The sequence below is a fragment of the Ruditapes philippinarum genome, unplaced genomic scaffold (assembly GCF_026571515.1).
Source record: "Ruditapes philippinarum isolate M1 unplaced genomic scaffold, ASM2657151v2 ctg6902_1_1_1_1, whole genome shotgun sequence".
Classification (NCBI taxonomy): domain Eukaryota; kingdom Metazoa; phylum Mollusca; class Bivalvia; order Venerida; family Veneridae; genus Ruditapes; species Ruditapes philippinarum.
Window position 1 is genome coordinate 58,592 of NW_026854037.1, and position 26,495 is coordinate 85,086.

At 32.8% G+C, this 26,495-nt stretch overlaps 1 protein-coding gene across 1 annotated transcript in view; it reads left to right on the plus strand.

Moving 5' to 3' along the window:
- The window catches only part of LOC132738745 (uncharacterized), a 70,359-nt gene extending 43,864 nt beyond the window's left edge, over positions 1–26,495 (plus strand). Inside the window, exons 17-21 of the mRNA XM_060726334.1 lie at positions 11,338–11,580; positions 13,119–13,237; positions 15,949–16,115; positions 23,637–23,761; positions 24,911–26,495. Of these exons, the coding sequence (XP_060582317.1) occupies positions 11,338–11,580; positions 13,119–13,237; positions 15,949–16,115; positions 23,637–23,761; positions 24,911–25,510 (1,254 nt within the window). The 3' untranslated portion in view covers positions 25,511–26,495. The remainder of the gene's footprint in view (positions 1–11,337; positions 11,581–13,118; positions 13,238–15,948; positions 16,116–23,636; positions 23,762–24,910) is intronic.

The window sequence follows — 26,495 nt, forward strand, 5'->3', positions numbered from 1 at the left end:
ATGGATCTTCACTATGTACATACAGTAAAAAATAAAAAATCTTCTTTTCTTAAGTACGAGGCTTAGAGCTTAGATATTTAGTATAAAATATAACCTATAGGCCCTCAACCAAAGTTGTTCAAATTTTGCCCCTGGTGTCAAAATTGCCCTGTCCCGGGGTTTTCCTTACATGTTTATCGTTAAAACTTAAAAACATCTTCTCTGAATTGACAATGGCTAGAGTTTATAAATTTTGTGTAGTGGACCTCTACCAAGATTGTTAGCGTCAAAATTGGTCCCGCCCTAGGGGTCATAGATTTTCATTATGTACATATTGCATGTATTTATAGTAACAACAGAAACTTAAACAAATGTTTTCTGAAAAGAAGAACGCTACAGCTTAATTGCATATTTGACATATAACATTGTCTGGTGGACTTTTATCAAGATTGTTTGAATTAAACCCTTGAGTCAAAATTTTGTCCTGCCCAAGGAGACATTGACCTTCATTATTTTCCTTTGATGAAAAGCCATGAAATTTGGACCATGTGCACAGTTTGGGATGTAAAATTGAACTTTAATAATCACATGAACTATGATTTGGCATGCGACCTACTTTCTTGTCCTTTGTTTCATGTTTAGGAGAGGTCACTAAAATGCTATGACATCCGAAAAAATGTGTACTCTTTATTGAATTACATCGCACTTTACTATAACAACATGAAAATGTACGAGGAAAGAAATCATATTGTTTAAAACAAAAAAAACCCCCAATATTCTAAATAAATTATACGTTACTCTAAGGACAGTTAGTTTTTAAAAATGTGCTTTTGTAAAAGATTTCTACGGGTAAAACACCAAAAAATTGTTGCTGCCTGGTAAAAACATTAGTGCATGCTGAGGCCTTCACTGATTACTGACATCATCGTGAAAATTTTACTATTTAAACTCGCTGACAATGACATCGATAATAAAGGAGCATATTTATGTGAATAAGTATTGCACTATGATCATTTTCTGTCCAAACCATATAATTTTTGTATTTCACAAGATATATACATATAGTTCCAGTTCAATCCAGTGTTACAGTAAGTAAGTCACAAAAAATTGGAAGTTGGGGGATGTTTATACAAAAATCGTTTATACCAGCAATCTTTTTCATTTTGATGAAGCTAGAAATAAGGGCATTGAAATGAAGTTTGGTAAATTTCTTTATAAAAATGTATAAATTATGCCGTTCTGATCATAAAGGCCAAGCCCTGGATTGATAATTGTTACAAAGAGCTTATACGTTTTGATAAATGATTTTTTCCGCGGGGCAAGAGACATTCATAGATAATACAAATACATAATTTTACTGCAACAAGACGGAAATTCACAGAATAATAGAGTGTTGTCTTCAAGTTTGTGTAATATTTCGATATTTAATTCTTGATACAAGTTTAAAAGGATTTGTTTTATAAAAAGGGCTGTCGTCAACATAGAACTTTTCGAAAAACTATTATTACGGCGATTAACGCAGTTTTCATATGTTTATATTTTGTTTTTCTTCACCACGTGATTAATTGGGCGGGGTGGTAAACCGTTTGGCGTCAGGTCAATTACCGACAAAAGGTCATTGGATATTCAAATGTCTCAGGCCAATATTGCCGAACAATACCATGGTATATATGTTGTGTATATACAAGCGGCGCCGGACTGTAACATCATAAATTACAACGGAGCACTTGGTACAGTTCTTACATTACATAGAACTACGTCATGTATCATAATTGTACTAATTTTGATACAACTTTGGTTAAGGGCTTTATTGTGCCAGCCTCACAGACTTTATTCTTGGGAATGACTACCAACAAGCAATAATGTTATAGGTTGTCACATTTGCGATTATGCTTTCATTTATTAACAACATTTTCGTTTGTTTTTGTACGTTGAATGAACAAAGTACCTTTCTTTTACATGTTCAAAAGGCATAATATGGAAAACATAAACATATCATTTAAGTCTAAAAATATTATCATGTTATTTTACTTTTTAATAAAGTACCCACTGCATTAAATTTACGCAATATATGATTTATGACAGTGTCCCGTTATCAAAATATGATGCATGAGTTGCTTACTTGTCAACACAAATAGTAAGCATTCCAAAGAATTGTCACTTTTATGCATTTATATTAATACAAATGACATTTTACATTAGTTGTACAATCAGGTAATATACCGACACACAGTGTCTGGACTTAAAATGTGCACATGACCCTACTATATGGTTTAGTTTTGATAAAGATAACTTAATGAATACAGCCAAACATTAAAATACTTTATAATTAAAAATTATGAAAAACACCGACTTCATTTGTATTGTCCGACTTTTCTTAGATATACATGTACTTGTATTTATTCTGACTGACAACCGGCCTGAGGTGTCTAAAATTGAATGTTACTTTAAGTTTATTTTCGTCTCTTCATTGTAGTGAATATCTTATAGAGATATCAAAGTAACTAACGTCATGTGTACGAATTGAACATCTTGAAAAAAAAACGTGAAAAACACTTATTTCATTTACCGCCCGCCTTTTACCTAGTAAGTCATGTATAATGTTCACTCTCACGGATAAAGTCACAGATATATCTATAAATATATTTATTAATCGTAAAATATACATGTTTCCATACAATTCTACCCATGTTTCATAAACAAATAGGGCTACACTTAATAATTAAACATATAAAACACCTAATTTGTTTGTTTTTGTCCGAATTTTCTTAAGCATACATGCACTTGTATCGTTTGTACCCGGAAAGTCACTTATATCCTAAAGTATACATTCTTTCCTACAATAAAATGAATATTTCATAGAAATACTTTAATAAATAACGGTTTGCAAAATAATTGAATGACATAGACAAATACAGTTTTTATTCGCCTTGCGCATTTATATATATAATAAATCATGTATATGTAGAAACGAATACCTGCAAACGGATATATATATCTTTGAGTTGAATTTATTAATCTTGAGATATACATATTTTTCTACAATATCAGCTACACTTTATCGTTATGTTCATCAGCAAGTCATCTCGGAATCGTCTGACATAAAGGTGTATAAAGCATTATATTGCAATACAGTAGATCCAGTTGTATCGCTAAAAAGTTGTCGGCTAACTACCGACATCAAACGGATAGCATTGAGCTATAATTACTTTCTTTCATTTTAGGCATAAAGACATCGCTAAAAATATGTTTTGATTGATTACTAGTGCTCAGATTTAACTAAGTTTGACCGGCTGTTTTATTTCGTATTTTAAATTTTATTATTTTAATGTCCTTTATGATTGTCATTACTGCCGTTCGTATTTGTTTAGCAAAATCTCGCAGTGGGCCTAAAGCAATATCACACGGAGGGTCCTAAGAACATTCACTTCCAAATTAAAATGTACATTCAGTATAAAAGTGACAAAAACATGTCACATACGAGTTGATACAATTTTCTTACCGTGAATAAATATTTTTACTGGTATATCCCCCCGTATATTACTGATATTGGTCCGTAATTGCATCATGTACGGCAATGAACATTCCTGTATTCCTGGGCAATAAATTCAAGCACATCAGTGTAATTTTATTTCATTTTCTTTGCAGTGTTTGAGAAAAGTTATCGCTAAAATGCATTTTGTTATTGTTAGAAAATTTCTTTATTACTACTATTTTGCTGATGCAAAGATGTTATGCAGGCGAACTCAACTATTTAAATCAATAGATACCATGTGAATAACCGTTGACCTTTTCAGTTTTGCCTCGCTCGTAATACACGGATACGAAATTCGTGTATTTGCAGTTCATATAAGGGCTGATTAAAAATGATATAATTGACTTTTCAATAATGCGTTCTTTGATGAAACTGAGTCTACCATTTCATGATCAAACTTGCTTATTATTAACTAAGCGTTCTTCCATTATGCCCATAAAGAGGGATCATTTAAACAGACACCAAAAAAAAAATCAAAGTTTTATTAAACTTATGTGTGGAAATATGTCAAACATATCGTTGATAATGAATATATCCTGAAAGATTTGCCCGATGCATGCACAAATTCAGTACCAAGCCGCCACGTGATGGACCTGACAGAATTGGACAAAAATCAGCAAATACAAAGTGATTATAATTTAATATTTCACCTGACCGGAACTCGAATCGAAATGTCGGAATACCCTTCCGCGGCTCTTACGTCATAGCTATCCGGTTGCTTACTCAATTTTTTTTCTTCTATATCATGCTATTTTGAAATTCGTCCTCGACTTTCTCGCGGTTAAAGAACAACGTGAAGAGCTATATACAGGTCACGACCCCCGTTGGGCGCAAAAAGAAGAAAGTACAGCCTTTTACTGCCATTTAGCAGCTCTACCGACTGAACTATTCAGCCGATTATAAATCTTCTCTCTTAAATAGTGAACAGTTTTAAACCATTTTATGTTGAATAGATAAATAAATTTAGAAATATCTATGTCTACTTATTTCTTTTAACCCGGACATGGTTAATTTTAAACCTGTGGAAGTAAAACATAATGTAAGTTACAATAGATTGATAAACGGAGACGACATTCCTGAATTAAACCATGACGAAACTTAATTGTCTTAATACATTTGCGAGGTGGCCAATTCCCGCTTTATTCATTTATCAATTTTCTTCTTTTTAAATCGAAGTCACATACATATGCACGTATTAAACAATTTATGAAATCAATATCCTATGAAATCTTATTCGTATATACGTTCCCTCTATCTCGTTTTCTATATCTCTACTAATAAAACTATTCTTCCTTTATTAATCTTTAATCATTGCTTTCTTTTTACTTAATATTTATCAGCCTTATCACAGCGCTATGCACTGTGCAACAAAGAATATAAAAACATGTATAGCATTTAGGATTGTTGACAGTCAAAACACCAATTTCTCAATTTCTAGCATTCACCAGCCTTTAAATTGACTCGGGACTGCTTGCGCTCCCTGTCGTCTTCAATATCTTGCAAACGTTTGAATATATTACTATCATTAAATAATTCACTGCTTACCTATTCAATATACGCTACTTTTGTACGTATAATTACATGACTCGAAAACCATTGCCAAAATGAAGATTATCTTACCTTTTCTACTTTAAATAATACAACTGCAAAATTCTATTTATTCTAAATTGAAAAGTAAAAGGTGATCAAATCAAGAAATAGCGTTAAACTTATTTGATACCAACTTACAAATTCAAGTTTATAAGAATTCTCGCCAGAAAGATATTTCTTTGATTCCAAACAAATGGTGTGTACTTAATAAGGGATGTAACTTTTCCATTTTCGTTACAGTATTAAAGTTCAGTAGACGCTAATTCTTTGAATTGAAACGTTTTCATATCGTTTAAGACGGTTTTTAAGTTTACAGTATAAAATATGACATAACCTCTTCTCCCAATGTAAAATGGAATTTTCCATGCACATAAAAAGCCGTGTTTTATTGTTATCGTTTTTGGATTTCGCAGAGAGCACTTTGTTAAAGTAAATAAATATATCTTTTTTTGTAACTTTGATGTTCAAATGAAAACTGTATTGCATGGATATATATTGATTACTATTGACATAATAGATATTTATAATGATACAGATATAAGACATTGGCGTATCAGATAATTATAGTTAATTAAGAAAGTTTGAATGATCAGCTTGAGTTTTATAAAGATAGTTATTTATATTCTGAATTTCAAATATAATTCTTATCTTTGGAATCATTTACGAATCATTTTTGACCAAACAAAGTGGCAAGGAAACAATGACGAAAATCATAATGTATATATTTTTTTAAGTTGTTGTTGTTAATAAGATTAATGAAACATCTGTTAGGCATTTGCTAGGTACACGCTGCAGTCTCATAAACCTACTGCCTCAACCTAGCTTACGGAACGTCGATGTTCTAGTCAGATGTCCGTACGGGCCTGAAATAATTCTCAGAAGGGCACCCGGTTTCTTCAACCAGAAAAGATAGAAAGTCGCCATGTGACCTTTACTGTGTTTGTGCGATCTAAAACCCAATCAAACAAACACACATCCCAAAAATCTCATATTGCAATTAGAAACTTTTAGCAAAATGATCAGTATTTTTGTAATTATGTAATGCAAGTCTGATAAAAGTATATGGTCCCTTTAGAAACTTTTCATGGAATTCGATGATAAAAATTGTAGTGATTCGATAGAAAATGGTACCGTAAGCACAACAGATCTGATCAAAATGCTAAAAAAATAAATGCATATGCTGCTTTAAAATATCACATTATAGAGTATGCTTGTGGACGGTTATGGAAAGTGCAAGTTACTGCCCAGCACATAGCACCGGCTTAAAGGTCTGTGGTCAAGAATAGGCAAAGATTTTGATACGGAGATTACAATAAACACATGAAAAGTGATTTTAGATGTCTTTTGATGAAAAACAAATAACGTGTTTTAGAAAGTCGGTTTTTTTCGTAACGCGATCGGTAATTTCCGCCGCCATTTTAATTGATGACGTAGGAATATCCCTACCTTATTTTGTTAACATTCATTTCAGTTATACTTATGAGTATTTTTTTTTTGCTATGAATCAAACTATATATTGTTTTTTGTCATTTGACGTGTTGTACAATTTTTATTTTATGTTAAAAAGCAATCAAGATTTTGATATTTATTTGCTCTAACTGAACATCGACCATAAACGATTTTTAAACACGCCGATTTTTAAACACAAACTGCTATTTAATTATTCAACTGGATTGCAAACAAACAAAGAAAGAGAGAAATAAAACAGAAAAAATCATTCTTAAGGGTCTTATTTCTGTAAAAAATATTTACGCGTATATATTTAAGCTCACCTGACCATGAAGTGGACAAGGTGAGGTATAGTGATGGGGCTATGTCCAGTGTCCGTCGTCGTGCGTTGTGTATCGTGCGTCGTCAACAATTGGGTTGATAACACTCTAGCAGTCACAGTTTTGATTGGATCATAATCAAACTTTGTCAGAATGTTTGTCTCAATCAAGTTCGAAAATGAATTATCTCCGGTCAAAAACTAGGTTACAGAAGCTAAAGATTGAAAAAGCAAGTTAACACTCTAGCGGCTGCAGTTTTGATCCAAATATCCAAGAAATTAATCAGTAGGGTTGTTTTGATGATTTTTAGGTCAAATTCGAATATGCGTCATCTCCGGTTAAAAACTAGGTCACAGGAGCTATAAATAGAAAAATCTTGTTAACACTCTACTGGCCGTAGTTTTTATTCAAATATCCTTGAAATTTGTCAGGACGTTGTTTTGATTATATCTAGGTCAAGTTTGAATATGGGTCCTCTCTGGTCATAAACGATGTCACAGGCGCTAAAAATATAAAAACCTTGTTAACACTCTAAAGGCTGCATTATTTTATCCAAATATTCTAAAAATGTGTCATGAAGGTTGTTCTACTGATTTCTAGATCAAGTTTGAATATGGGTCGTCTCTGGTCAAAACTAGGTCACAGGAGTTAAAAAAAGAAAAATATTTTAACACACCATAGGCTACTGTTTTGATCCAAATATCCTGGAAATTGGTCTGATTTGTTTTTATGATTTCTAGGTAAAGTTCGAATATGGGTCACCTGGGGTCAAAAACTAGGTCACACCGCCCAAATATGGAAAGACCTTGTTAATACTTGAATGGTTACATTTTTGACTCATTGTGATCAGACATTTTCCAGATGCTTAACTAGTTAATTGCTTGGAGGAGTTCGAAAATGGGTCATCTCTGATATAAAACTAGGTCACAGGAGCTTAAAAAGAAAAATATTGTGAACTCTGTAGTGGCTACTGTTCTAATCCAAATATCCTGAAAATTGGTCTAAACGTTTTATTTTTTGATGATCTCTATAACATGTTCGAATATGGGTAACCTGGGGTCAAAAACAAGGTCTCACTGCCCAAAAATGGATAAGCCTTGTTTACACTAGAGGTCACATTTTTTACTCAATTGTCATCAATCTTGATCAGGATGCTTGTCTAAGACATTGCTCGGATAAGGTCGATGGGTCAGGGAAGCGATCTAGGGCCATGTCACACGTTCAAGTGGTGTCAACATACTTTAAGGGGGCAATCAGACCTGCCAGTCATTTATGTTGCAATCCAATTAAGTTATTATCCAAAGAATAATTCCCTTTCTCATTGGTAATTAGAAAATTAGAATTGCACTGACCACACCCCGTCCGACTTTATTGCACAATGACTGTCATACGGTCAATGAAATCAAAGGTAATCATCCAATCAAAATCGTAATATTTCTCATCTATTCTAATTTTTATTCATTAATGTTACCAATATCCAGTTAGTCTGATACAATTTAAGGCCTTATACGTAGAGTACGAAGACTTACACATATGCAACCTGTACAGTTGAGTGGTTAAGGTGCCCGCCTTCGGATTGGGAGGTAGATAGTTCGAGTCCATTGGGAGCGTTAATTGAAGGATAAATGTTTCTCTTGGGACTCGTTCCGAAATTGCCGCTTCGTAAGCAGCGATGTAGTTTCAATAAATGGTTACCAATTTCTATCCGCCTGGCGCCTGGCAAAGTGGTAAGTACATGGTAAGCAAAAGGTGTCTCATAAGTCAGAAATGGCCGGCCCTTTCAGTAGGGGTAAACCTATAATAAACAAGACCTTTACCTTTTATATGTATATAATTATGACTAGACCGACAGCATTGACACTTCTAAAATGGCGGTCGGTTGGATTAATCAAAAGAAGCGGATATTGTTTTAAAATGGGAAACGGACAAAAGCCCTTCCGGACAAAACCCCTCCCGTCCAAAAATGACAGGGCGAACAAAAGTCTTCCGTGGAAATGACTGGGCGGACAAAAGCCCTCTCGTGAAATAAACAATGAGGCATGCATGTATGTATGTAAAACTTATTATCAGCCGTTTTGAACAAAATCATATTTCAACGTCTATAATAATACACACGATAAAAATGTTCGCCGGAAAAAAACCCGCACAATTACTGTCAGTATCACAGTGCTTTTTATTCCATTTCCAATATTTTCACATTATCTTTTTATCCACCGACACAGAAGATATTATTCTCCACGATGATGGTCAATTTTAAACTTCAACATCATTATTAACAACGCAACAGGCGAAATAAACATCAAGATTATTGCCGTTTTACTCCATTTACAAAATCTTTACAAAGTCACAACTGCCTCCTCAGCTTTGCCATATTCAAATGTGCCTCGCTTTGTATTTTGGAAAAAACTTATTACCGAATGGCTCCGATTAAAGCCATGCGGTTCTAATCTTCAAAGCGCGGCGCATCTGAATAATTTAAAATATTTATTCATGTTGGGGTAAAGTGATATTTTAATGTTTTTCGTTAAATTAACTCACGTCTAAAGTTGAACAATATATTCACGTCATAAGTTGAACACCATACAAGGGATAGGATCGTCGATTTCATAGTCGTTTTTGGAGGTAAAAGTGATTTTGATGGTGGCTTTTGTTCCAACATATAATGGAGAATCACAAATGGATGCATGTCAATTCAAATCATATTACGGGAAACACAACAGCTTAATATCGTTATCATAAACTATCGACAATTTATATAGGGATATATGTACGTCACTTCCGGTTTGGGATCGCACCTGCATTACGGTTAGCAACTCTTACATATGTTTGGTACCGCACTTTATAATGATTATACCTATGCAATTTCCGATGATTTAATGCTTAAATTATGAAAAATAAATTTACTTAAGCTTGTTATACACGATCAACTATAAAAATTAGTACTTAACTATGGTGACCACTCACCTTTAAGCGGTATTTTACTTGTCACATGAAATGGTAAAATTTTGAATATAGAAATAAACTTTTGTGTGGCAGTTTAATTATATTACTGAACAGATGTACAACTATATATGCCGCATTAACAAATTGCATTTATCTACATGTAAAAAATTTGGGTTATGATATGTTATCCTAAGGCATAAGTTAAGCTGATCATCCCTGTCCTTTGTTTTCTGTGCTTTAAGCGTTTTGATCTATCGTTGTGTTAAAATACGATACCATTTTGTTTAGATCACTGCATCTTTTGTTTACAAAACAGGTTTGTTTCAAATAGGATAATAAATGCTTAATTACCTACATTATGAACGAAAATAGTTGGTTATTTGCTCTTATTGTCTTAAACTGTGAGATGATTGACAAATGTGTTAATGATATCATGACGGGTCATGAAAATTTCAAAACAAACTCTCATCTTCAGAAAAAATCTACAATAATGCATTTTAAAAGATGATAATAACATCTGTAAAGATGCTTCAAAAGGTGATTGATTGGTCAATCTCTTTTGATTTTGGAACTTGATTGTGTTAGATGTTTCATTCATTTAAATGTTCTTCCTTAGATGTTCTATTTATATCCCTTCCACGGTAAAGACAGGGTTGAGCAATGAAAAAATAAAATGTAAATTTACATAATATCTTTTGTCACGGATATTAAAAATATGCAACAATAGCGGTGCTTGCGTGATTTTCTCCTCCTGTGAATGTTAACCTGTTTGTTCGGTTAAGTTAAATAAGAATGTATCATAGTAACGCAATAAATAAATAAATAAATAATCGGACTTTTTTCATTCAAGACAGGAACCGAATATTAGCTGATAGAAAAACTTTCAACGTTAACCTTCCGATCCGATTTTTAAGCAAAAAATATATGGATGAATTCTGCCTTTATGTTATTCTCCCATTACACTCTAATAGGGTATTTCTCCAATTACGCTGTAATGGGGGATTTTTTCCAATTTTAATTTTGGGAGATTTCCACACCATTTTAATTTTGGGAGATTTCTCTCATTTCCATAATTTGTTAGTTTCGCCAATGGGAGAATTGCAAATTTCTTAAAATATATTCCTCAAATACTTATAAGTTTATCAAAAGTATTATATTTTCAACACATGTAAAAATATTAAGAAAAAAATACTTTTTCCTCCGACAGTTTTATTCTCACATTTTATGAAAATGGGGTTATGCCCAACTGAACCCCCATGGGATACGTAAAACCCAATGGGAGTATGAAAAAAAAACCATTTGAGGCCACAGCGTTTAATCATTATGCTATCTTTATACAACCGGCCAATAATCGTATATTTCAATGCCAAACTAATTCTGGATTTGTTAACTTATTCTGGAGGCTGTTTTCAAATGATCTCTCTGTTTTAGAAATTAACGAAGGATTGCAAATGATGACAGTTCTTTTGTGAAACATTTTAGCAATTTTAAAGCTGTAAAATTGTTGCTTTTTGCTTTAAGGGAATATCAAGAGGAAAAGCGAAAGTAACTTTGAATGGTCATTTCGATGATAAGATTGCCAGATGCCACTTGACAGAGGAAACATTTATTATTGACAATAGTGTTGAAGATGAGAATATAATAAGACTACGAGAGCATATATTTGATGCTGCAGCTCGGCAGGAATACTGGAAAGAAGATATTCCAGCGAAATGGGTGACTTTAGAAAATGTTATCATGAAGCTAAAAGATGAAAAAATGAAGGTTTGCTTGATAAACACAAACTTTAAACACAATTTTTATAATTGCTTAAACAAATGTACATCAGATCGCAAAATATCTGGTAAACATTTTATTGTCCACTCAAATTATTTTAAACTGCTTTTTAAATTGTTTTGAAATAACTTAGTTCGCATAATGACCCTTATGATACGATATGAATAGAATTACCAATATGTCACAACCCCGTTTAAAGGTCAGATAGAAAGAGTTCAAGTCAGTGTCCGCTCCTTACTTTCTATTGTTTAAGACAGTGGACATTTCATCTCTATCTTTGACCACGTATTTTCAAAACGTCGGGTAAGGAATCACCTTTAATGATAGCTCTAGTTACACTTTGATTTGAGTGCAAATGATTACCAGATACTTTTGTTACATTAGATGTATAATTTTATATTCATAATTTACATGATAATTTAAAAAAAATTAACATATCGTTCTGCAAAAAGTACTAAGTAGTAGTAATTCAGTTGCGAATATTTAAGTCAGACGGTCCTGCTCTGCCTAATCATCATCCCAATAAGTTTGTTAAGATAATTATCAATATTCTTTAAGATAAAATAATATCAAAGGCAGTTATTCTCCAACATCTGTTTAAATAGGTCCCGGTTTCGGTTTGGTGCTATCTTGGTGCCCTGCTGTGGTAGCTGGGGTGTGTCAGGGGCTGTGTCCTGTGTACGTTGCCTTTGCCTTGTTGATCTTTTTCTCGTCTTTGTTTGCATAAAAACATAGTCCTTTTGGTTTTAAAAAACTAGATATTTCCAAGCTTATTGCATAGACAGTGTAACGTATCTCCGAGCAAGCCTTTGATTATAAGAAAATTATACCTTGAAAGTGCGTTCATCCACTTATTACAGTATATCATATAAATATAAATTTCCTAATGGTAACTTACCCGTAATTGATCGGACAAAGAAATGATTACATGTTTACCCGTAATTGATAGCACAAAGAAATGATTACAGGTTAAATGGTGATGAAGTGAATTAATAAAACAAATTATAAATAGTACAATTTTTAATGAAATGCAATCAATATCTAGAACTTATAAAGAAGTTGAGCTGCCATATATATATTGGTGATCATCTAACTAACCAGTGAAGCTAAAAATATATATAAAACTGATATACATAAAATATCAGAGAAGCTGAGCTTCAATGATACATAAGACGTATTTCTATAGCCGACGTGCAGAAGCTAGAGCAATAATATCGTATCTTAGTGTTCTTGAAGAAGCCAGGCTTTTAAGGGATTTACTTAAAGTACTACTGTAACATTCGTTTCAAAACCAAAAACTGATTTCTGATGCGGCGTACCCTGCTAATAAAAGAATAAATGAAGCGCCATCCACCAAAATACTTCTCCTAAATGTGAGCATAATAATCTGCTTCCTAAAGTACAAGATAATCTCTAAACAAAACGTTTTACTTAAAATGAATTTATCTGGTCCTTGTTACTTGGTCGTGTCCAAATCATAACAGTTTCAGTATAAATATTAATGTAATCTATTTATGTTATTTCAGTTGATACGAAAAGAAAAACTTCAAGAATTGAATCTGGCATTACCAACACCACTTGAAGATGATGAGCTAGAGTTGTATCTACGTTTTCACCATGAAGCAGGAAATATTCTATATTTTAGGTCTAAAATTTGATTGATATTTAACAAATATTTTTCATTTATCAGCCTTATTTTTCTATGGCAGAAACAAAAACTAGCTTGTTTTGTTATGCACCTTCCAGTACATTCATCCATATATCTGTTTGCAAAATCTTGTCCGCTTTTTATCTTTTGAACTGGTTGGATGAAATAAAAACTGTTACTGAGCCGATGTCTGGTCTTCCTAAATGTTTAGGTCATCCTTAATTATAATGTATGAATTATAAAATTAAGTGTCTGTATCGTTTGAACCGATAAAAGGAAATTGTTTGCAGTTATGTTACTGATGATAAGACGATGAGTAGAACGGTGGTCTGACCTTCCTCAGATACGAATTTATATCAGAAAAACACTTTTATATGTTTTTTTATATGTCTTTTTTTAGATACTTATTTTGTTATGGTAGCTAATTTGGTACATTGCGCGTTGCATTATCGATACCGACAACGCAACCTATATCGTTATCGCCTTTTCGTCTTGTTGCTAACGAAAGGACAACAAAGCGCGACACGGCACGTTTTGCGCCGTCGCCTTGTTTTATCTCTAGCGAAGCACGCCAAACGGCGCGGTGTGGTGCGGCGCCTTGTCGCAATGTTGCCCTGTTGTTTGGCTTATAAGCCAATCCTTCGATTTAAACAGAGCGACAATGTGACATCGCGTCTACAAGCCGCATGACAAAACGCGCCAACAGGATGCACAAAAGCGTTCCAAATAAGCCACCATTATGTGAAGCATTTCCTTGTGGATCTCTACAAAATTGATAAAAATCATGCTCTTTGGATAAAATTTCAATACCAATAGCTTTTATATTTGATATGTAAAAATATAGTATGGCCTTCAACAATTCTGATCCCTGACCACTGAACCGCTCTGGAAGTCATGTTTTCAAAGACTTATATAATGATAAAAATATCTTGAAATACATTACGCCAAACTAAAAATGCTTAAACTAAACATAATTAACAATGTAAGTATTTACATATATATTAGCCTGAGGTCAAAATCGCCCTACGTTTAAAAAAAGTTCCATGGGGGCAGATCTATATAGTGTTTTAAGATGGGGGATTTTTATGTTAAAAAAATATGTTTCACAAATCTTAAAAACATTTTTTAGCCGAAGCTAACTGCAATGTTTTGTATAATATATTATTTTGATTGTACATAATTCATATATTTAGTGTATATAACGGTTTGATAACTTTGTCATGCACTAAGGGGTTTAAACAAAACTTTGCACAAAAGTCTGCCACATCAAGACGATGTGTCGTGTCAAAGAACGATGTCCTACCTCAAAGGTCAAACTTACACTTTGAAAGTGCCCGTTATCACAATTAGAGTTTTAAGGCACACACATTGTGTCCAGGCTGTAACTTATTTTAAAATCCTTTGGCATAAATGTCTACCACTTTAAGACAACATGTTGCGTTCAAGTCCTATGTCCCTACCTCTAAGGTCAAGGTCATACTTATAGTTCAAATGTTCTCATACTCAAGAGAAGCGTTTGAAAGTACATATTCGTGTCGGGATTGTAACTTTGTCATGCTATGAAGGATTTGAAAATGACTTGGCACAAATGTCTCTTACATGAAGACCAAGTGTCTTGTCTCGTGCCCATTTCCTTACCTTAAAGGTCAAAGTCTCATTTAGACATTAAATGTTCACAACTAACACAACAACTGTGTCCGGACTGTAATATTGTCATGCATTGAAGGAGGTTAAAATACCTTTGCACAAATATATACCTCATCATGGATATATTTTGCATCTTAGACCGATGTCCCTACAACAAATGTCAAGGTCACACTTACAGTTTCAAGGTTCACATTCTCCGAATTAAAGATTAAAGGAACACACATTTGGGTCCGGGCTGTAACTTTGTCATGTATGAAAGGACTTTAAAATAACGTAGAATATATATCTTACACATCCATCCAAACGACGTGTCTCGTTAAAGACTAAATCCCTACCTCAAAGGTTCAGGTCACACTCACAAGAGCTTGAAAGTACATATTCATGTCAGGACTGTAACCTTGTCATGCATTGAAGGATTTAAAATAATTTGGCACACATGTCTATCACATCAAGATGGTGTGACGCGTTGAATGCCTCTGTCACTGTCTAAACGATCAAGGTCATACTAGGAGGTGGAAGACACTTTTGTGTCCAGATTGTAACTTTGTCCTGTATGGAAGGGTTATAAAATAACTTTTCACAAATGTCAAACACATCATTTTGGTGTGTTGCATCTAAGGCTCAGGTGTGACAGCCCTTGGTTGCTATTGTTTAAAAGGAAGTTAGTCATCTTTAAACTTAAAGGATTTTTAATAGCCAACAGAGAATTATGAAAGCGCAATATTTTTCCCCTCGTCTTACGTCTACGATGAATGTCTATCTGTTCTTTATAACTTGATAGAATCATATAAAACCTACGAGGCAGACTGTTTAAAAAAAGGCTACAATTAAAGAAATTAAATTTGGGCTTTCTTGAATTAGATAGAAGGCCTAATTGGATTTCCGACGTTCATTATGTTCAAAATATCCTGGCTGCAAGAATTATTATGAACAGATTTTAAGAAAGTTAAACTAATTGGTAGGAAACACAAATTAAATGTAACAATTTGAAATCGGCCTTATGCCAATGTGAAAAAGCTATACCATCTTGCAAACTTAAATTTGATATGCTAATTTTTCAGTCAGGAAAGCTTGACAAAACATGTAATTATAGATCCACAATGGTTGATTGACGCATTTAAGAGTATTACAATGGCAGGTGAAGAGTGTTCAAATGAATGGACAAAAACGGTTGCTGCAATGTGGAAAGATTTTGAGAAATCAGGGATATTAAAGCCGGAATTGATTGGTATTATTTTCTTATTCACGTTACCATTATTTAGCTTATCTGGTTATAGTGCCAGAACTTACTTTTGTAATCGCATATGTTTAATACGTAAAGCAGGCAAAGCATATGTTTGAGATAAAAAAGACTTGTATAAGTAAACAAACATTAAATTAGTTTTGTGTCAAAATATCATTGTACTCTTGTCAGCATTAGTTTTCGATTATGTAACGTGTTTAGAGATATGCGAGTAAAACCTTGACCTTAAATATTGATTGATATAAAATTTGCAAGAAAGTCTTTTATTGCCGAAAGGATTTTATTATTACCTTAAACAATAAAACCTAGGAAAAAATCGAGAATAAGGATCAACAATGCATAGGCAACGTTCACAGGACGCAATTAAGTTAGTCACGTCTTTTCATTAAAATGGTGCTAACTTGCAGTAAAAAGACAAATTCTTAACTTATCATGAAAATTATGTAAGTGTAAAAGCATTAAAGTGCAAACCTTCTAAAAAGTATAAACCTTCTAGAAATTATGTGCAAACATTTTGAACATAAAAAGTCCACCTTTCAAGAAATATTTCATCAAAAAATTAAGCATGTGAATATTTCATTTAATTTCGTAATGAATTGTCCGTTACGAGAAACAACATAAAAAAGAAATTAATTTTAACTGTCAGTAGGCAAAACCCATTTAAGAACTTTTCATGTGTCGTATGGTCCTTTTCACATGTAGGGTATATTCCCTTTTCTACATTATTATACAGTTTACAAACGTTCCGTTGAAACTATTATTGAATTCATATGTGCCTTTTGTCAACCATTGTAAATTATCGTTTGGTTAAATGCATGTGATTATATTTGTTTGCCATAATAAACAACCAGACTTGTTTTAGATAAAAATTGAAACGCCTTTGTTGCGGAATCTGTATACAAACTTTAGAACAAATAACTTAACGTATGAAGCATACATTTATCATGTCACCTATCATTACAAATAAATTGTGAGATATAACGAACATTTCATGCAAAAAACCATATTTAGAGAACTTTTATTTCGTAATAATGTAATTGAATGCGTTTGGCCTGCGTTTTGAATATGCTCAATTGCAATTTATAAACTACAAAGTTAAATTTGAATGTAGTTATTCACCCAGCTTTAAAACACTAATATTTTGCCAAATTGTTGTTCAGACTTGACACAATAAGAAGAGTAATATAAAGTACGAACAATATTCCAGAACACATTTTATTTAACATTTACATATTCTTTTAAACTTATTTGAAAATTATTTAAAGAATTAGCTATAATGTAACTGTTAAAGACGTTTTCTGGAGTTTTCATATAGACATATAGGCAAAATTAAAACTGTTAAATAGAATATGATAATAGAAACATTTTAAACGGAAAAAAAATCGGGTCACCGTTCTCATTTTCGAGTTGTCTGCCCTTGAATTGGACTTTTCGTTAAATTCAAGGGCAGATAATTTACAATGAAGCAGAACAATACATTTTTTCTTCTTTTCTATGAAGCTTACCTTCGTCTTATTCAATATGGATAGTGGATAGTTTTTCCCCCACTTTTTCTCTTAATCTGTGCATTGTTTCTTAAAAACTGGCCTATTTTTTATGAATTTAAAGTACCACATCTGTTTGCTAACACGCAAGTGGTCACATTTTTGTCTTACTCATCATTAAACTTTGTAAGAATGCTTGCCTAGGTAATTGCTCGAATGAGTTCGAACATGGGTCATCTCGGATGAAAAACTAGGTCACAGGAGCTAAAAATGGAAAAATCTTGTAAACACTAATGGTTTCGGTCACATTTGTTCGTTAACACCCTTTTGGTCATTTTTTTGCCTAATCATCATTAAATTTCGTCAGGATGCTTTTCTAGGTAATTGGTCGGATAAGTTCGAACATGGGTCATATCAAATGAAAAATTAGGTCACAGGAGCAAATAATATTTGAAAACAAACTTGACCACTCTAGTGGTCACATTTTGACTCAATTGCCATCAAACTTGGGTCATTATGTTTTTTCATGCAATTGATCGGATGAGTTCGAATATGGGTCATCTCAGATGAAAAACTATGTCACAGGAGCTAAAACGAATAAAATCTCGTTAACACTCTTGTGGCTACTGTTTTGATTCAAATATCCTGGACATTGATCCGATAGTTTATTTTGATTATTTCTAGAACTACTTTGAATATGAGTCAACTGGGATTAAAAACGGGTCACACTGCCAACATATGGAAAAACATCGTTAACACACTAGTGGTCAAATTGTCACTCAATTGTCATCAAACTTGGTCAGGATGCTTGCCAAGGTAATTGCTGCTCGAATGATTTCGAACATGGGTTATCTCGGATGAAAAACTAGGTCATAGTAGCTAGAAATAGCTATGACCTACTTCCGATATTAATGATATTGTTTAACCTAGTGTCTCGTTTTTTATGTACATACTTGAAATTTAAACCAGGGGTGTAATTTCTGATGCAGAATCAAATATTGATATCGGCTGACTTTCTTTTTATATTTTTGATATCATTTGACCTACTTTCCTGTTTTTTGACATACAGAATATAAATTTGGACCAGGGTTGTAATTTTTATGGTGTATTGAATTTTGATAACAGCTGACATACTTCTGATATTGTTGATATCGCTTGACCTACAATGAAATAATGGGTCAGGTGAGCGATCTAGTGCCTTCTTGGCCATCTTGTTTCAATATCAGGAGCCGGTAAACTTAGCATTTGACCGGTTATTTCCAGACTTGAAAGGCGGCGAAACCTTGCATAGTACATATGGATGTCAACTCAAATAACATCTTCACGTGATGGCCAGTGGAACAAAGCCTTCATTTTTCTTTGAATAAAATTTCACTTGTACTATCGTTTTATCTGAATAAAGAACTTTACCAATGTACCATTTTCGCAACATAATGCCAAAACAAAAACACCTTCCTGATAAATGTCGTTCGAATATTTGGCCTGTTTTCTGATGGACATGCTTTCTTCTCTCATGGATTCACATGGAGCACCTGTCAAGCAAATCTGATAATAACAACTTGTATCACTGACGGCCACATCCCATAAGCCTTGCCCAGCGTGTATTTTCATAGTTCCGGGAATTGTTTTCACAGGCAATTGTTCTATATCAACGTTTCAGATAAAATGAATACCAATCGAATTCTTTGCATCGTACAAGCGGAAGACTGTGTCCCTCGTAAAGGTCAGCCACATCGTGGATACTTGTTTTCGGGGTTTTACCTCTTCGTCGGTCAAACGAGTAACCGTGCATCCCGAACCATCACAAGGACCCTTTCCATGACCGGCCCCCAGTAATTTCACTTCGTTCTCACATGAAACTTCATTTCATGGCAAGCAACAAAATTAAAGATCTATTCTTTTGCGATACTAGGAAGTCGGTCCATCGGTACAATAATTGATACAATATATATTTGGATTAAACTGTGTGATATGGGATATACTCATCACTCATCGATTATTGTCAGTACTGTGCTAGCATTATAACCCGTTGTGTCTGACACTACAATCGTGCTTTTATGGTGCAGTTCATTCGATTCATTTGTTTTTTATTACACTACTTATGGGTGAAGTGTGACGCTAGTCTGGTTCCAAAACGAAATTTAATTCTCATGACTTTAAAACTTTTTTACTTTTGTCTTTACATGTTCTGAAACTACAGCCTTTGTCATGTTAATCTCGACAATTCTCATCTTTAAATTTCTTTTGGCGCTTTACTTCAACTTCTATCCTATTCCACTCGCTGACGGCAATATTGTCGTTTGAGGTTTTGTTTTTTTAATGACAGCAGATTGATCATCTTTGTGTTCCAATGTATTCAAATGTCAATATTCTCGCGCCTTGCTGCATTTAAGGGTAAGTGACATGTTTTAGTGTTTTGTACACAAACACGTATCTTTAGTTATCAATGACGTTAGCAAAATATGTGACGGTCTTATTCTTTTAAAAGCTGTGAATGACAACTTTGTGCCGGGATTTTATAAAAAAATCAATTATTTTGTTTCTATTTCTGTTAACCTCTCGTATGCTGGTAATGCTTTGAACATGTTTACTTTTTGTTTAAGAACATGATAACTTATTTCTGCATATCCGTGTTTTCTAACCTAAGTTTGATAACATTTAATAATTTCTTAAGATATTCCCGGCAACCATATTTCGAATTTCAGAGAAGCTTTTGATGATCTTTCTCTTATTTTTCAATATGTGCAGTAGTAAAGGTTAGTTCTTTACGTACACTTTCTTCAGGTAATAAAGTAGACTTTTCAGCGTTTGTGCTGCTTTTGATCTTGGCGTGTTTGGGATAGCTTCTGCTTTTCTTTAAAGCCTTTGCATCGATCTCATTGTTGATCCATATTTTCCGTTCAATAACTAATAGTTTTCTCTCATCCTTACAAGGTATTTTTTGCCAGCTTCAACCCCTTTACAATCAACAGCCTTGGAAAGGGAAGTTAATATTGACCACAAGCCGTGAATTATTCTGTCCACTCTCATACCTACTTGTGCCTGGTGTTGCCGGTTTTTGATCATCTTTGTTTTGTGCCAGCTCTTCAGTCTGTGTTTTGTTGTAGCGATAAACTTTCAGATAATCTCTATTTTTGTTACGTGCGTCCCTTTCTTTGTTTGTTAAACGATGGCTAGGTGTATGTGACTATTTCCTCCGCAAGTGTCCTTTTGCCAAATATAGATCGTTATTTTTCTCATTGAGCCTTTGCGTATAAACTTTCTGAACCTTAACTCGAGACTTTGGCATACCTGAAAATTAGGAAAAGGCTAATTGATCGTTACCACGTAACATGTGTGTATATTTCAAATTGCATATTTCTTTAAACAAAGGTAATATGTAGACTAAGCTAAGCAATTACACTTAAATGGCGTGCTTAGTATATGAAATTGTAAATTAAAATATCTCATAACGCTTTTAAGTAATCATTGATATTTGGATGTATGATATGTTATTAAATTAAAATAATCCGTATCAAGACGGAAAAATTGCAATATGACGGTAAAAGTTAGTATCAAACCTAAAATTTCGTTTAAAAGTCTATAAATTGTCCGTTACAACACGATAACGAAAACCTCAAAACATATTTATAATACATACATATTCGCGTCTACTGTAAAAAAATTCTAAGACACGTATTATTTCTGTTATAAGAATCTGGTACAAATTTCTTTGTATACATAGTTTCTATACCTACTATAGCTATGTATAAAAAAGAAAACCTTTTACAAAACATAGCGGATTTACCTCACTTTGCAGATAATGGTGCAGGAAACTATATCAACTTTGAAAGATACTGGAAAAATTCTTTCCTGTAATGTCATCAATATCAATGATGTAATAAATATTATACACAACTATTATATTAAATTAATATTCAAATTTTGATAACAAACAATTCGAGTGAGAACACTTAAATTTTATTAAGGTCGTTTTTATAATAACAATTTACTGAGACTAAATGTTATGTGAATTAGTCAAACTTAAATCTTTCATATTAAAACGCAATGTTTAGACATTATAGATATAGAAGTATTAACCCATCATAGTCATAACGAACATTTCATTTTGAAGTGTATTCTTTCTACGTTGGCTCTTGATACGTGCTGGTATTAGGTAACTTTAAACATTAAAAAATATTTTAGACGACATATCACAACGAATTCTAATGATCTTGTGCCTGATCAAAGGATAAAAAACATCGTTATAAGATACAGAAAGGAAATATATTTCTCTTTCACGTAAATAACAATTCTGAAAAACACTCTTTTTTATATTTCATAAAATGAACAAAATTTTGTATATTTGTATAAGTTTTCTGTCCAAATTTAAGAAAATAAACATTATTACAACAATATGGTGGTATTTTTGATAGAAGTCGATTGTATTTATAGCACCGTCGGGCAGCGACGGTAACGGACATGTCTTTTATCATCCTTTGAACATTTTAAGACCCTTGGGCGTATTGAATTTTATATATGTGATTTTAAGCATACGTCAATTTTCAAACTAAAATAATCAAAATGATTTTTAGATTGTGTATAATTCTCCGGCGACATTACATGCACTAATTAATTGAAAATGCATGTATTAACATATGGCATTGATTTAATGGAATTTTCCAATCTTTTGATTAACAACTATAAAATTTAGACATAATAAATTTATAATAATCATGTGTAAAATTGAACATTATGGAAATGATACATTCTTCGACATATATAATTGTGACTATCTGGGCGCGGAGCGAGATTTAAGAAATGAAAGGGCGGGTTCGCGGGACGAAAACACGCTATTTAGGGGAGGCGCGGGGCGAAGTTTAATAAAAGAGGTCGTGTGACGAAAAGACGCTAATAAGCAGGAGCGAAGTTAATTAATAAAACTTCGCCCGGCGCCTCCGCTTATAAGCGTGTTTTTATCCCGCGATCCCGCCAAGCGAAAAGTCCATAATTAACAAGTTTAAATGGCGGAGGCGCGGAACGAAAACACGCTAATGCTAAATAGCGTGTTTTAGCTCCGTGTCCACGTCGTTTTATAACATAAAAATCGCCCGCGCCCGCGCTATTACTTTATCTTTGCTCCGACTCCCCGCTAATTAGTGTGTTTTCGCTCCGCGCCCCCGCCATTTTAACTTGTTAATTCTCGCGGGGCGAAATCACAAATGGCACAAATCATCCACCATATAAATGAAAAAATAATCGTGTTCTTGTTTTTAAAGATTTGTTTTTATCTTGCATTTATTGGCTTTAAGAAAAAGTGAAAAAGTAAATCCGGATTTGGCTCTTGTTACCCTTTATCAAAAGAGTCTCCATGAACACTTAAATACCCAGACCTCAATTCTTATTTGAAGCTTGTTGTAGACCAATAAGTTTTGGTTGAATGATGTCCCTGAAAGCTAAAGGTCTAGAAGAAAATTGGGAAAAATGTTTTGAAAACAAATTCCCCCCTTTGTGGCTGAGGTTTTTTTTGGGGGGTTAAAAAAAACCCCCCTTTTATCCCTTGTATCGTAAAAAATTACTGGGTGCTTATTTTTAAATTCCTAGCTCCAGCAGTTAGATGGGTTACTTAAAGTTTGAAAAACCCCCGAGGTGTTTTTCTTTTTCCATTCATTTTGATTAAAGTGTTTTGGAAAAAAAAAACCCAAACAAAAAAACAGAAAAATAATATTTTCATTACGTGTAAAGGTATTGTTGAAATTGTTGAATGTCAGTGTATATTGCTGTTGGTAAAATAATAATTACAACTAAGTTAAGCAACTTTACCAAATGTTTCTTTGATTAGCAGGAGAATAAATCTTAGATAATTATATATGTTTTCAAATTTTATCGATTCGCACAACTTTCTTAGAATCAAAGAATAAGATACACTTTTAATACATTATTTTACTTTTTATAGCACATAGATAATTGACCATGACAATGACCATAAACAACAATTATAAGTAGATAATTACAAAACTTATTACTCTTTATATTGGGGTAGATGCAATATGGACAGAAGATGACAACATAAACCATTTCAAATCTAATAAAGCCTTACTACTGGAATACCTGGAGATTTTAGGATTAATTGCTAAACCACACTTTGAGGAAAGCAACGAAATTCAGGTAAAAATTTAAAGATATACTTTACTTATCTTTGAGTAAAATATTCTTATCACAGAAATGTATTTAGATCCATGAAATCCTTCCTATATGTTTTAAATTCCAGTAAAAAAGTTTTCAAATTTTTGTTTTAAAGCAGAATTCCTTTTAAAGGGAAGTGAATTTGGGTTTTTTTAAAAAAAACCCCAGTTTTAAAATAACTATATTTTATATGTGACCCAAATAGTGTTTAGTTTTTAAAACATAACATATTTTCTTTAAATGAAGCTAAAATATGTTTTTTAATATTTAAAAGACTGTGTAGAGTTATCAATTTTTTTAAACATCAAATTTAGCAATTTAATTTTAAAAGTGCTTAATTGTTATTCTAAAACAATAATCAAAAACTAGAGGTAAAATTAATAAATATGAAAGGAAAAGTAACTTTTTTTTCGTAAATTTTAAATGTTATTTTACCTTAAAAAATAAATTTTAAAAAAACGAAATATTCTAAAATTTATTTTCTCAAAACCATCTTTGCCTAGATCGTGTAACGTTTAAGGGAAATGGGCTCAATTGAAATTAATCAAGCACATATAAATTTTATATGAAAAAAAACAAGGTTTAGAGAATTTTGTTATATCAAAAAGTAGGTAAAAATATATAAATCTTATCTTAGCAATCAGTAAAAAAGGATTTCATTTTTTAGCTTTTTTTGCACACCTGACCACAAAATGCTCCGGAGAAAGCCTTTACGACGACAATTTGCTGTCCGGTCGTTCTTGTTTCGCAACCATACGTATCAACATAATGTTCTTTATTAATTGGCAGATTTACATTAGAACTGTAAGACCATTAGGTGGATTTTGAATATGTTTTTTTAAAGTTCTTAGTAAAATTAGGACATTATCGACCTTTTTCCGAAAGTGCAATGCACAGAACATATATATTTTTCACATGCAGTATTGAGTCTTCTACAAAATTACACGATTGGTGAAAAACCAGCTTAATCTCTGGGTCACTTAATAAATGTAGACTTGTCCAAACAGTTAAAGGATAATAATTACAGAAAGGTATAGGCTGAAAAGAATAAAATATCTTAAGATGGATCAATTAATTTATTTTATACACATACAACAACTTTACTTTTAAAAATGTATTTCTTTCTTTTAGGCTAGAAACCTATTCTTTGTGCCAATGAAGCTGACGAATAGTCCACCAGAAGAAATAACTTCAACCGTTGATACAGAAGATTGCAAGTATTCCAGTAAACTCTGTTTTACAACATGCAAAAAAACTGAAGAAAGGTTTTTACCAGATGTCATTTTCAACAAATTTTTAGCCGCCTGCATTAAAAAATGGGAATTGGTTTACAAAGGATCAATGCCAGTGGTTTTTTATAAAGGCGCAATTTTCAATCTTAAGAAGGATAATCATGATCTCAATATTTTTCATCATGATCATGTTATCCAGATATGGGTCACCCGGTACAGTTCAGATGGAAAACTCCCATGTTCCGCTCTGTGCATTGAACTGAAACAAAAAGTTATTGAGATGCTGGAATCAGTCATTAGGAATAAATGCAATATTGAAATGTTCGTAAAATGTTGTCAGTCAAATGTCTTCTCAAATCAATGCATGTTTCCCCTAGTAGAAAACCAAGACTGGGAAAATCGCTGCGACTGTAGAGGTAAAAGACACTGTGTTACTTACAGAGATCTAATGCAGTGCTGGCTGCAAGGTAAAGTAAATGTCTTCATTTTATCAAATTAGCCTGCAATAATCTGTAACTAACTACGTACCCTCGAAGACTTTCGGACGTATTTGGTACGGCGTTGTCAGTCCGTATACCATTAGTTGTCGCAGGATTTTTTTTGAAGTAAATCAATGATGTGATAATATTTGGCATGTACCTTTTATATAAAATATTTAGGTTAGTTCTGTTTTCGCTGCAATCGAGTCATTATTGATTCTGTTATGCTCATTTTAAGCAAGTTTCCTATGAATTATTGGTTTACGCTAGATAACTTCTGAAAAATTTAAACTTTTGTGTACATATTTGGCAAGTATGTTATATCAAGACACAGTTTAAATACATATTTCACTGTAATCAAATCATTAATGATAGAGTTATGCCCCTTTTTTAGCAAATTTGTTTTGAAATTCTTCTTATCTTGGATTATCCAAATGTTAGAGCTGCCCATTTCTATTTTGCATGAAGTGAAATGCCTTTGTGCCTTCATTTTTGAGATTATAGGTTTAGATCATTCATAGGATGTTGTATATTATTCTAGTAACATATCGGACAATTTTCTATATAAACAAATAAGGCCCGAAGCGTGCATTATGTTACAACAATGCACTCGCCGTTCTGATTATCTCCCTGTGTATTTTCACATTGAGGGCGCCATTTTGTTTAAAAAATCTGATAAATTAAAACAATTTTTTGTCGATTTTTGTTGTGACAACTATCTAGAATGAAAGAAAAAATTAAATCCGAACATCAATATCTTTAATTCAGTCGTTAACGCTGTACAGACGTTTAAAGTGTTGTTTACGTGACGTCACAATGTAGCGCCAAACAACACGTGCAAAACAATCAAATCAAGTACGCTATTTTAATGTCGCAAACGAGTTAAGTTTTAAATTTATTTCAGTTTTAATAATTTGTTTTTCGCTTGAAAAATTATAGAGTGAAATAAAATAAACAAACAAAGTTTTATCAACGTTTTCAAAATTCGTTATTCTCAAAATGTTT